The sequence below is a fragment of the Bactrocera dorsalis genome, chromosome 5 (genome assembly GCF_023373825.1).
Source record: "Bactrocera dorsalis isolate Fly_Bdor chromosome 5, ASM2337382v1, whole genome shotgun sequence".
NCBI classification, from domain to species: domain Eukaryota; kingdom Metazoa; phylum Arthropoda; class Insecta; order Diptera; family Tephritidae; genus Bactrocera; species Bactrocera dorsalis.
In genome coordinates, this window is record NC_064307.1 from 16,893,548 (window position 1) to 16,902,946 (window position 9,399).

At 35.3% G+C, this 9,399-nt stretch overlaps 3 protein-coding genes across 3 annotated transcripts; 2 read left to right on the forward strand and 1 right to left on the reverse strand.

The window, feature by feature from the left end:
• Window positions 1–803: 803 nt before the first annotated feature.
• On the forward strand, window positions 804–1,682 carry LOC105222466 (heat shock protein 23). Its single transcript, XM_011199812.4, has one exon. It carries the CDS (start codon window positions 965–967, stop codon window positions 1,475–1,477), a length of 513 nt encoding a protein of 170 aa, XP_011198114.1. The 5' UTR covers window positions 804–964; the 3' UTR covers window positions 1,478–1,682.
• A 3,190-nt stretch (window positions 1,683–4,872) lies between these two features.
• Window positions 4,873–5,716, reverse strand: LOC125778721 (heat shock protein 23-like). Its single transcript, XM_049457842.1, has one exon. It carries the CDS (start codon window positions 5,549–5,551, stop codon window positions 5,039–5,041), a length of 513 nt encoding a protein of 170 aa, XP_049313799.1. The 5' UTR covers window positions 5,552–5,716; the 3' UTR covers window positions 4,873–5,038.
• A 2,154-nt stretch (window positions 5,717–7,870) lies between these two features.
• Window positions 7,871–8,669, forward strand: LOC125778667 (heat shock protein 23-like). The gene has a single exon (XM_049457582.1). It carries the CDS (start codon window positions 8,058–8,060, stop codon window positions 8,568–8,570), a length of 513 nt encoding a protein of 170 aa, XP_049313539.1. The 5' UTR covers window positions 7,871–8,057; the 3' UTR covers window positions 8,571–8,669.
• The last annotated feature ends 730 nt before the right edge of the window (window positions 8,670–9,399 follow it).

A 9,399-nucleotide genomic window follows, 5' to 3' on the forward strand; every position in this document is an offset into this window, starting at 1 on the left:
ATTGTTCAGTTCGGATCGCTATTCCATATATGTAGCTGCCATACAAACTGATCGATTAAAATCAAGTTAAAGATGTTTTTATACCCATTTATGGCATTAGAAATATGTACATATATCTATGAAGGGTGTTTTAGCTACGGGTTTCTTTTTTATTTTATCTTACTATTTTTTTTTTATATATATTTGCGATTAAAGTTATCCAAAATACATTATTCAGAAATTCAAATTTATAGATAAGAATTCTTATGTTATTGTTTACTGACACTGCACAAAACAGCTGTACAATATCAGCCATTTAATATACATAAATATGAATATATTAAAACATAAAATAAATATATTTTAGCTCAATTATATTTAATATTATTATTCACACAAAGAAACATAAAACTTATAGTATATGCAAAATCAGAAAGTTCCTCCCACTTTTACGAGTATGTTCACGTAAATTCTTTGCCATTTAGCAACTCTTATCGCGGATACTCACAACAATGCTATTTTGTATATAAAAAAAATTTGCAACATTTCACTGAGCGAGAAATCTTTCGCCGGCAAAACACACGCAAACGACATTGAAAAGCACCATAACATAAATACTATTGAATTTTCTCGGAGATTCCCGTAGGTTAGTGACACTACATAGTCACGTTCACCGCTCTCTCGTAGATACATTCATATGTCCGTGTGTAAACGCGCCGGCGCGATTACAAAGAGCGTTGTGTTCTTATCAATTGCGGCAGTAGCAGTTGTTGTTGTTGTACTCTTGCAAAAAATCACAATATCTGAGAGTATAAAAGAGCAAGGCTCTGCAGCAGTCGGCATCAGTTGAACAGAAAATCGCAAAAGATAAACGCGTTGAACAAGCGCCCATCAAAGTAAAAGCAAAAGCAAAAGCTAATAAAAAATTTAAAAATTACAATTTCGTGCATTTATAGAAAGTGAAAAGTAAATTGAAAGTGAAAAAATGGCAAACCTACCATTGATCTTGAGCTTGGCCGATGACCTCAGCCGCTTGACGCCCTTCTACGAACCGGCCTTCTATTCGCGCTGGCCAGCACTAGCTACCGCACCCGGAAATCAACTGCGTAAATTCGAAAAGGATTTGCCCGTAGCCACTGTGGGCAAGGACGGTTTCCAGGCCAGTTTAGATGTGCAGCAATTCAAGCCTAGTGAATTGAGTGTTAAAGTGGTTGATGACCATATCGTGGTCGAGGGTAAACATGAGGAACGTGAAGATGATCACGGTTACATTGCAAGACACTTTGTTCGCCGCTATGCTTTGCCAAAAGGATTCCAGGCCGATAAAGTTGTTTCTACCTTGTCTTCGGATGGCGTCTTAACGGTACGTGTGCCAAAGCCAGCCATCGAGGATAAGTCCAATGAGCGCGTAATTCAAATTCAACAAGTTGGTCCAGCTCACTTGAATGTGAAGGAGAATCCCAAAGAAGTCACCAGTGAGGAGCAGGCAAGCGCTTAAGTGTTTACTGTCTGCACTCGCTTTGTTGCTCAGGGTTGATTCAGTCAATTTAATCGAATCGTTTAACTGTTAAATCACTTCAATCAGTATACATACACATGCACATATGCAATTAATTGCTACCAAAAATTGTATTATAATATTACATTATTTCTAAAATATATATAATATTGCATTTAAATAAATCCTAACATTAAAAGATAAACTTGTGGTTTTTAATTACATAACACTTTGTTCTGCAATAAAAATCGTCGTACTGTGGAGTCGAGTTTACTATTGGGTTTTCATATTCGCTTTTTCGCTTTCTTTGGCATAAATGTTAAAACTGTTAAGGAGTTGCATGGATTTCCTCGAGAAAAAACAGTATTTTTCAAAAATTTTTTTCTCATATAAAAAATGAAATACATTTTATTTGATTTTTTTATTGTTACAATTAGACACTGTTGACAAAGAAATTCTGAAATTTTTCGAAAAAAATATTTTAAGCTCGGCCATTGGGACGCCATTTCCAGCGGTGACCCCTTGAAAAAAGAATACGCCCGCTTTCGCAGGATAACTCTTTACCGGACCATCTGAAGTGAAAAATACGTGTTTTAGTTAAAACCTTTACTTGGAACTTGGACAAAGGAAAGAAAATTAAAATTGGATTTTTGGCAGACACCTTTACAAAGAAATTAAAATTTTCCGAAATTTTGTTCAAATATTTGTAATCGAAAAAAATCCTGAGTTCAAATCTTTAAGAATTGTATCTCAAAGATGTGAAATTTCATAAAGATCGGTTGAGTAGTTCTCGAGAAACCTTTGCCAACCGATTTCAAAAACAAAATTTCGACAAAACTCGTTTAAAAACGGCGCACTTAGCCTAACTAAAAAGGTCACAAGGATCCGAAACTATTACTCGGATCTACTTTAAATATTTAGGACAAGATTCTAGTGGCGTTATATAATTTAATAGGACAATAAAAAATTCGATTTTTTGAAACCCGTAAGAACATGTAACCTTTATGGAAGTGACCAGGTTTGGGCTGTAAGTAATATTAGCAGGATCGTTTCATGGAGAGGTCTCTGAACATGAGGATTAAGATTACTAGAAAACAAGGAACGTTTTTAGACTCTCTTTTTAACTTTTGCAAGGAACAACGAACATGATCTGAATTTATTTACAAGGAGATACATACATACTTCCTAGTAGGCTCGGCTTCCTTAGACTCTTACGGAGTAGTAAGAGTTATATATATGTATCATATTCTTTGAATTACGAGTAACACGTGTGATGTTGGGATTGTTTCCATAGACTTTAGACTTTACATATTCCCACAAGAAAAAGTCTAACAATGTGATAGCACAAGGTCTTGGTGGCCAATCGACCGGCCCAAAACATGAATTTATCTGTTCACCGACGAAGTTTTCTCTGCATAAATCCATTGATTGATACGATGTGTGGAAAGTGACGCCGTCTTGTTGAAACCAAATGTCGCCGAGAGCACGAGCTTCAATTTCAGGCATCAAATAGTCGGTTATCATGGCGCGATAACTGTCGCCATTGACGGTTACATTCTCACCGGCATTATTTTGAAGAAATATAGACTGATGATTCCACCAACCCATAAACCACACCAAACCGTTTTTTACTGTATGAAATGGCTGCTGTTGAATCTCTTCAGGTTGGTATTCTTCTAAATGCGGTAATTTTGCTTCTTTACATACCCGTTGAGCCTAAAATGGGCCTTATCGCTGAACAAAATTTGGCTTGAAAACGTCGAATTTGCTTGGAACTTTTCAAGAGCCCATAAAGCGAAGCGATGCCGCTTTGAAAGGTCGAGCGGCTTCAGTTCTTACACAAGCTGTATTTTGTATGCTTGGGAGTTTTGATAATAATTGCATTTCTCTACGGATTCCTCGAAGCATTGATGTCACCTCAAAAGAAATGTGCACTGAAATGTCTGTGGTTACATAATACGTTCAACTAGTACAACAATTGTTGGTCTGAAACAGTAAATAAGTATATAAATTCGAATTGCATCAGATGTATGGAAGAATCATTTTGGATTTTTATTTCCGAAGTGATGAAATGATCGTGACGGTGACATCTTTTTGAAGCTCTGACTTCTTTTAAGCGATTATATTAACGCCTTATTAAACTTGCTCGCTGAAGTAGAAATCTTACAGTCGGAAGCTGCTTTACTCCATCTGTTGCTACCGTAAACGATACGATGAGCACTGTCGTGGTTATTTTCATTTGGATGATATGCCTTAAGGCCAAAAGCTCATTGCACCAGTTCAACCCTTGCGAATGGTATAGTCGTTCATACAGTTCAGTCGCATGTAAAATCGCAACTGATAAGCAATTTTTTTGTGTTCTCGATTAACAAGAGAGTAATTTATTTTTACTGGTTTCTACTCCTTTTAATAACATCGAAAACAACACTGCAATATGAATTATGACCTCCAAGAATATATTAACTCGCAGAACGTTGTAATCTTTGTACAAATACGTATACTATTATAAATGGAATAACTATGCAATCGTCACTAGTGAAAACTGTGGGACCTTCTTACAGCGGCTTTTTCAAGAGAGACGTTATAAGAGTAGACCGATAGGGACAACAAATTTCTCTTCAGTAAGGTTTGCCATTTTATCATGAAAAGATATACCATCGAACAACGAGTCGAAATGATTAAATTTACTACCGAAATTCGGAGTCAGTGGCCTCAACATTAAGAGCACTATGTCCACTACGCCGTCATAATCGTTCTGTCAGATCAACAATTGAACCTCTAGTGGAAAATTTTGAATTCACAGGCACAGTACAAAATATTGCCGTGCCAGTGAGACAAAGAAATGCCCGAGAGAAAGACACAAATCAGCTCTCACACGTCGTTCTCAAGCGTTTGACATCTCTGTGAAGTCGTTGGGGTGATTTTGCAAAAAGATCTTGGTCTACATGTTTATAGGATCAAATTGATGTAAGAACTGAAGCCGCTGGAACACCAAAATCGTCGTATGTTCGAGAATTGGGAAGATCAACAACTTGAAAATGATCCGGACTTTATATCAAACCGGTAGACTTTTTCCTGTGGGCATATGTAAAGTCTAATAGTGGAATTCTGCAAGCAGTCTCTAGTCAATATTTGAGACATTTTGAGGTAAAGTCTGAATTTGTGACTAATTACTATTCACTAAACAGTCTCTAGCGCTAGTCTTTAAATATTGACTCAAATTTGTGACCTGATAGTTAGTATGGACCATCTAAAAAAAGAGATAATCCCCCAAACATAAGTGCCAAAGTATGTTCTTTCGAATGATAAAACACATTCCCCATTAAATTTGAAGCTTCTGTGCTTTTTTTTAAGTTGGAAATCTCGAAATGAACCACCTTTTAATAAAAAGACAATTTAATTACTTTAATTTAAAACAACTGTTTTATTTTTAATTCAGTTTTTAAATGCAATACAACTTAAATTTCAGACTTTTTTCCTATTAACAAAATAATTTAATAATGGATCAAATGAATACTTTTCTACAATGCTTATGAATTAAATAAATGATATATGAAAGAATCACGCTTTTGCTTTCTCTTCTTTGGTAGTCTCTTCAGGATTATCCTTTACATTCAAATGAGCTGGTCCAGTTTGTTGAATTTGGATTACGCGCTCATTAGACTTATCTTCGATGGCCGGCTTTGGTACACTTACTGTTAAGACACCATCTGAAGACAGTGTGGAAACCACTTTATCGGCCTGGAATCCTTTTGGCAAAGCGTAGCGACGCACAAAGTGACGTGCGATGTAACCATGATCATCTTCACGCTCTTCGTGTTTACCCTCGACCACGATGTGATCATCGACCACTTTCACACTCAACTCACTGGGCTTGAACTGTTGTACATCCATACTGGCTTGGAAGCCATCTTTTCCCACAGTTGCTACGGGTAAATCTTTCTCGAATTTGCGCAAGCGGCCACTGGGCGAGGTAGTAACAGCGGGCCAACGTGTGTAGAACACTGGTTCGTAGAATGGAGTCAAGCGGCCCAAGTCATCAGCCAAGCTCAAGATCAATGGTAGAGACGACATTTTTACTTTTGTATTTAATTTATTCACTTTACAGTTATAGGAAAATTTAAAAACAATTTTTTGGCTTTGCTTTTAGGTAAAAAATTTGTTTTAGATTTTGTTTGAGGTTTTTTGTGCGCTTGTTCAACGCTTTCTTATTGCTTGCTGTTTGAAATTCAACTATGCCGGTAAACGCGATTGCCGGTGTATTTATACTCACAGCTGGCGGAGCAACCTTTTCGCTGTGGTGTGAGATAAGAGCAACGACACATACATACGTACACTGAGTGTAATAGACCCTTCTATCGTTCTCATGCTTTTCACATTTTGGCTATTGCCTGCATTCTTTTTTCAATACATACATACGTATACATACAAAATTTGTGCGTATATGTACATAGATTTCGTATAGGGTTTGTTTGCCAAACATTAGAACGATATTTCGCCTTCCAGAAATTGCGTGAACGTTCTTCCTCATTATTATATGTATACTTTATAACTCTGTCAGTTGGCTTGTGTCAAGATGATGTGAATGTATCTATTTTCTTTTTGTACACGCGTTCGTAAATACTTACATACATACATATGTATATAAATGAAACTCATTTAATGAGTTCTTATGAGCTTAAATAAAAGCTTTTGGTTGATTAACGTTATCTGTGGGCATTATTACTAGTAGTGTATTGCCTGTTTCATATAGTAGAAATACTCAAATGTACATACATACATATGTATGTATATGCTTTCACATACTTAAATTCACATATTTATTTATTTATATATTTATGATTATTTTTTTTTTTTGATTTATTGATTGATGAAGTTTGTGGATAAAACATGTGAATATATCGATTATGTTTTAAATGTATACATAAGTATGTATAAATCTACATATTTCTTAATATCTATTCGAATTATTAAGTATCCCAATCTGGCCTAACCCCTTAAGGAGTTACATGGGTTTCCTCGGATAAAAACAGTATTTTTCAACAATTTTTTCTCATATAAAAATTTCAATATGTTTTAGTGCTTTTTATTGTTACAATTATACACTATTAACAAAGAAATTCTGCACTTTTTGGAAAAAATTATTTTAAACTCGGCCATTTCGACGCTATTTCCGCTGACCCTTCAGGAAAAAGATGCGCCTGCGTTGGCAGGATAACTCCTTACAGGATCGTCTAAAGTGAAAAATACGTGTTTTAGTTAAAACCTTAACTTAGAACATGGACGAAGGAAAAAAAACTGATAATTGGATTTTCGGCAGACATTTTTGCAACAAAATTAAAATTTCGTGACATTTTTTCCAGATAGTTGTAATCTAAAAAAATTCTTCGTTCAAGTCTTTAAGAATTTTATCCCAAAGACCTGTGTAAAATTTCATAAATATCGGTTGAGTACTTTTCGAGAAATCTTGCCAACCGACTTCAAAAACACAGTTTCGAGAAAAACGAGTTTAAAGACGGCGCACTTAGCCTAGCTAGCCTCGAGCGCATAAGTTCTCAGGGCTGTATCTCCGAAACTACTACTCTACAGGTGTTGTATAATTTAATAAGACAATAAAAAATCGATTTTTTGAAACCCGTAAACCCATGTAACGCCTAACCTTTAACTAATGACGTGGTAGTAAATTTTACACCTTGTGTTTTGATTTTCTCATAATCCTAAAAAAAGGCTTCTAAAATAAACGACAAATTTTTCAAAAAAATACAAAGAGTTTAAAATTTTCTTACCAAATACAGTAATTAGAATTAATTTAAATCAGTTTGATGAAATTTGTAAGTATTATAATAAAAAAATCTCTAATAAATTTTAACAATCAAAATGGTGTAAAATTTACTACTACCTCTAAATCTACGTTTCGAAATTTGACCTCTTAAGTTAATGGTTAAGTCAAGCGGAGGAACGAAAGTTCTCATATCCGCTATGTGTTCAAAAAGTTATGAATAATATTGATTTATTGTTATAATAATTAATTGGTGACTTAAATAGTACTTATTTAAATGACCTTATGCATACATATGGCTGTACTTATGTGTACACAAGTATGTATCCAAAATTGTACACGTATTTTCATTAGTATTGTATATTATTAGCAAACAGATATAGTGTTTGCCCGCTAACATTCATGTAGCTAAATAAAACTGTGTTGGGCTTTAACCTTTTAGCTATACTTATCGAATTTTCTTGAAATCGAAAGTTCTGGCCAAACAAAATGAAACTGTGAGCGCTCATTCGTCAAGTGAGAGAGTGGAGACACGTACGTACTTTGATAACGTCGCTGCAATCTCTCGGCACGGCGGAATGGTTGCTCCGCCAGCTGTGAGTATAAATACACCGGCACACGCGATTAGCGGCATAGTTGAATTTCAAACAACAAGCAATCAAAGCAAGAAAGCGTTGAACAAGCGCACAAAAAACCTTAAACAAAATCTAAAATAAATTTTTTGCCAAAAAGCAAAGCGAAAAAACTGTTTTTAAATTTTTCAATTACTGTGAAGTGAATAAACTAAATACAAAAGTAAAAATGTCGTCTCTACCATTGATCTTGAGCTTGGCTGATGATTTGAGCCGCTTAACGCCATTCTACGAACCGGTGTTTTACACTCGTTGGCCCGCCGTTACCTCCTCACCCGGTGGCCGCTTACGCAAATTTGAGAAAGATTTACCCGTAGCAACTGTGGGAAAAGATGGCTTCCAAGCCAGTATGGATGTACAGCAGTTCAAGCCCAGTGAGTTGAGTGTGAAAGTGGTTGATGATCACATCGTTGTCGAGGGTAAACACGAAGAACGTGAAGATGATCATGGTTACATCGCACGACACTTTGTTCGTCGCTATGCTTTGCCAAAAGGATTCCAGGCCGATAAAGTGGTTTCCACACTGTCTTCGGATGGCGTGTTAACAGTTAGTGTACCAAAGCCGGCCATCGAAGATAAGTCCAATGAGCGCGTTATCCAAATTCAACAAACTGGACCAGCTCATTTGAATGTAAAGGATAATCCTGAAGAAGCTACTAAAGAAGAGAAGTCAAAATTATAAAGATTCAGTTCCTGTTAGATTAATTTATTAAGAGAAGAAAAGTCTGTTTATAATTTAAGTTTGTAAATAAATTTGACTAAATAATTTGAAACTTAGAAATGTCTTTCATTGATTGTTATAAAAAGGTGTGGTAGCGGAAAATAAAAGTTTTAGCTTTGAATTTCTGAGGTCTTACCTTGAGTTTCGCTAAGGAGAGGAAGCTATGATTGAAAGTGTTGATCGATATAAGTATTTTTGATTTTATATTACTTAAACCGAATAAGGTTAGGGATGCGTTGAAGTTGTGATTGTCGGTGGGTTTTTGATTCGAATTGAGAATTTATAAGGTGTTTTTTTTCTATATGAAATCACTGAGTTTTCTCCTGATATAGAAACGCTTCTGCTCATTGTATGAAAAAAATTTCTAAAAAATGTTAGTTTCTGTCTCTTTCACACACATAGAGAAAAATACATTACTTTTTTTAGATCAGTACTTTGACTCATATTTGCCTTTGATTCATATGTATGTATATAAATACACTTCCTTAAATAATTAATTATAATGTATTTAATAAGCCTTTAGTACAAGGACTTTTTGTTGAAAATTTCCAGTTAGTCGTGTACTATCAACTTTATTTGTTTTCGTTGCGATTATATCGTGAATGAGAACCACCATAGCCAACACTTAGTAAACAATATAATTATACTATATAACATAGCAAAGAATCTTAAAAACTCCGTTCCCAAGAAAGTCAGGTTTAAGTAACCGGAACGGACCCGGATTTTTATCCGACCAAGGACTGTCAACTCGGCACCATGCCTCGAAATTAATTTAGGAATGCTTTCTTCC

Coding starts and splice junctions, on each gene's coding strand:
- LOC105222466 (XM_011199812.4), top strand. CDS start 965: ATGGCAAACCTACCATTGATCTTGAGCTTGGCCGATGACCTCAGCCGC.
- LOC125778721 (XM_049457842.1), bottom strand. CDS start 5,551: ATGTCGTCTCTACCATTGATCTTGAGCTTGGCTGATGACTTGGGCCGC.
- LOC125778667 (XM_049457582.1), top strand. CDS start 8,058: ATGTCGTCTCTACCATTGATCTTGAGCTTGGCTGATGATTTGAGCCGC.